Source organism: Myotis brandtii, unplaced genomic scaffold (assembly GCF_000412655.1).
Source record: "Myotis brandtii unplaced genomic scaffold, ASM41265v1 scaffold423, whole genome shotgun sequence".
NCBI lineage: Eukaryota > Metazoa > Chordata > Mammalia > Chiroptera > Vespertilionidae > Myotis > Myotis brandtii.
Genome location: NW_005366214.1, coordinates 4,604,165 through 4,607,894, shown reverse-complemented (window position 1 = coordinate 4,607,894; position 3,730 = coordinate 4,604,165). Strand labels below are relative to the sequence as shown.

The 3,730-nt window shown below is 45.7% G+C and overlaps 1 protein-coding gene across 1 annotated transcript in view; it reads right to left on the bottom strand.

Annotated features, from left to right (window-relative positions):
* CCDC175 (coiled-coil domain containing 175) overlaps positions 1-3,730 on the bottom strand; it is an 85,155-nt gene that overhangs the window by 6,467 nt on the left and 74,958 nt on the right. Inside the window, exon 17 of the mRNA XM_014545955.1 lies at positions 2,815-2,957. Within this exon, the coding sequence (XP_014401441.1) occupies positions 2,815-2,957 (143 nt within the window). The remainder of the gene's footprint in view (positions 1-2,814; positions 2,958-3,730) is intronic.

The following is a 3,730-nucleotide window of genomic DNA, read 5'->3' as shown; positions in this document are numbered from 1 at the left end:
GCCGCAGCAGCTGCGGCAGGGGCAGCAGCGGGAGGGGAAGCAGCGGCAGGGGCAGCAGCAACGGCGGCAGCACCTGCATGAGCGGCCCTGAGCGGGCAGCATGTTCCATCAGCGGCCAGCAGGGCACACGTGCATGGAGGTAAAGTTGCAGGCACAAGCTTTCCCACAGGCCTGAGCCCCCGAGCAGCCAGGGATGAGCTGGTGATCCCAGTGGCCTGACAGCTCAGCGGCGGAGGTGGCATTCGGCCTGGGGACTGGCAAACGGGCAGAAGACGGCCCTGATCGCAGGAGGCTAGGCCTAGGGACCCTACACACACGATTTTGTGCGCTGGGCCTCTAGTGGATAAATAAAAAACATCGTACAGCCATGTCGTAGAATACTATCTGAATATAATTTTACATAGAAGAAATTAAACGGTATTCTAAATGTACCGTCTCTCTCTCTCTCTCTCTCTCTCTCTCTCTCTCTCTCTCTCTCTCACACACACACACACACACACACACACACACACACACACACACACAATGTTCCTTATGCAAAATGGTGTGCAGTGAATGTCACAGCAACGACGCTGCCTGACGGGAAGAACTCAGCATAAGATCAGGGAGAGGGTTTCCTGAGGTAGAAGACCCCACAGAACCGCTCACTGGGCTGGTGATGGTGGTAACAGTGGTTGGGATACTAAAGTCATGACTTTCTCTCCTGACCACCCACTACTCAGGAACTCTACCGTCTCTGGGAACTCTGAAAGGACGGGCTTTGGGATGTAAACGTGGCACTGGTCCAGTTTCAAGAGAGAAATAGTAGAGACTGAAACTACTGAAAAAAATATAAGAAGCAGCATCCACCATAGAAGGAGATGACATAGAACTGTTTTTAACCCCAGTGGCACGGGGTCTACTCACGCAGCCTTGACCTTGTGTCAGCCTTCGCATGGCTTGGCGGCAGACATTATAGTAAACCAAAGTCAAGTCCAAATCATCATTCCTGCCTCTCTTTGAACGTGGATCACTGTTTGTAGACTTGCCTAGTTCAGCTGGCCTCACGTAACTCTCAAATGAGTTAACACACTGACTTGTAATGATCTATTTATAGGCCCATCTCCTCGGCCCGAGGGTGAGCTTCCCGAGGGCTCAGGCAGTGCCTTATTCCGCTCTATTCACTGCACCTTCCCCAGGGTTTGGGACTCAGTGGATGCTCAGAGTGTGTGTTGAGTGAAGATACATAACCAGCAAAACAGAATGGTGAGTGAATGAGAAAAAAGCACAGGGTCATCCAGAGGAATCAGTAGATTGGCACTTAATCCAAAAGCGGAACTTTTAGAATGACATAGGCATTCATTTGCTTATGCATTACCAAAATAGCAATAACATGCCAAGTATTTTAATAAATAATATATCACCTTGATAGGGAGACAATAGAGTGGACTATTTCCATGAGTGGATGGAATTCCTTATGAGTTTGGTTCTAATAAAAAAGAAAAGGGGGGGGGGGGGGGGGGGGGGGGGGGGGGGGTACTGATGATGGTACCTGGGCTCCATGGAACACATTTCCCTTCCCAAAGTACCTTGGTACCTTTTACGCCATTTTAATTCTACCAAAAAAATACACATGCTATTGGTGGGAAAAGTGTTGTCATTGAACTAAGGACAACAATCTCCCAGAGAGCTAAAGGAATTTTCTCCTTACTTAGAGTCTTATTGCTGTAGGACTGCTTTTATTTTTCCAACTATTAAAAAATTATTACAAATGCAGAGTCTCACTTTCCTCCTCTATACAAGGGGCAGAATATATTATCCACGTTATAAGGTTACTGGGATCATCCCATGGGACCGAATCCCTCTTACATGTGAGGGACTGCGCAAACAGCTGGGATACACTGACCCACTTCCTGACCCATTGAGGTCACGATGGTTCACTGGGGGAAAAACATACAATCGATATGAAACAGACTGACAACCTAATTTTTAAAATGGGCAACAGAACAAGCACTTCGCAAAGAGGTTATACAAGTGGCCAAAACACATGGACAGGCGCTTCACTCGCCATCAGGAAAATACAAATACTGGGACCCCATCGCACACCCGCCAGAATGGTTACGTTGGAAAAGACCAAGCTTCGGTGAGAATGCGGAACAGCTGGTGTTCTCATACATTAACGCCAGAGTGGCCATCACTGCAACGTCTCTGGGAGACCGGCACTGTGCACTAAAGCGGGCGGCATACACCCCATGGCTCTGTGATTCCACTCGAGTGTACGCCCAACAGAAAAACGTACATATGCTCACCAAACAAACATGTACTAGAATGTTCCTAGCAACGCTATTTGTAACAGCCCACAGGGGAAACTCTGAACCCCCGTCAACGGTGCAAATAAAGTGTAGTGGAGTCACACAATCGAGTCCTACCCAGAACTAAGAATGAAGGAACCTCAACGGCACCCGACAATAAAGATGAACCTCACAAGCATGGTGTTGAGCAAAAAAAAGTGCGCACTGTCCCATTCCACATGTATAATGTTCAAAAACAGGCAAAACTGGTCTGTGGTGTTAGAAGCCAGTCGGGTGCTGCCCTTGCGAGGCGGTCGGGGACGAGAAGGGACTGGGAGGGTACGTGGACACCAGTACTGCTTTGTTTCTTGATCTGGGTCCTGGTCACCCCGGTGTGCTCATTAGGCTGTACACGTATGATTTGGGCACCTTCTTGTAGGTACTTTAAGCTTCATTTAAAAGCTTTTAAGAGCTCTTCTCTCATAACGATTATAAGCAGAACCACTGTGCACACTGAAGTGCTCTTGAACTTACTTTTTTCAACCTTTCATTTTCCAGGAGCAAGGCTTCTGTTTCTAGGTCATGTACATAGATTTCATTTTCTAAGTTCTTTAGAATTTCAAAATGACTTTTGAGTCTATCGCTTTCTTGATCTCGCAATTGTTGTAATTCTCGCTTCAGTTTACTCTGCTCAGACATAAAGCCCACAGTTAACTCACAGATTCAACGAGCAGGGCACTGATTACATTAGGCCGCCTGGACCACGTTCAGAGAGGAGTCCCAAGTAAGTCCTGAACCATCAGCAAAGGCTATGCAGAACTTCCCGCAGAAAAACTTTATTTTAAATCCAAAAGCTGATTCATGGGAATTTATTCATGGACTTTGGGAAGCAGGCCCACGGGCCCTAAGTTAATTTGTTGAGACAACTTCACAAAATATCGTATATGTTGATATATGAACAATTGTCCAGCAAAAGTAGGGAAGAGGAGAGTGAAGTTTGTTGAGGATTTTTTGGAAGGATTTAATATTTCTTGAAGGAAAAGAATATTACTTTATAGATTTTTAAGAAACTTTCTGTTTTCTCGACAATCTCTACAGTTATTATACTGTTATAAATCCCAATCTTTATTCATTGCATAATCATCACTAGCAGCATCTTATTAAGAACATAAAATTGTATATATTGTATACTTACAATTTTCCCCTTCATATCTCTCTATGCCAATAACATGTTAAAAGTTATTTTTTAGCCGAAACCGGTTTGGCTCAGCGGATAGAGCATCGGCCTGCAGACTGAAGGGTCCCAGGTTCTATTCCAGTCAAGGGCATGTACCTTGGTTGCGGGCACATCCCCAGTAGGAGATGTGCAGGAGGCAGCTGATCGATGTTTCTCTCTCATCAATGTTTCTAACTCTCTATCTCTCTCCCTTCCTCTCTGTAAAAAATCAATAAAATATATT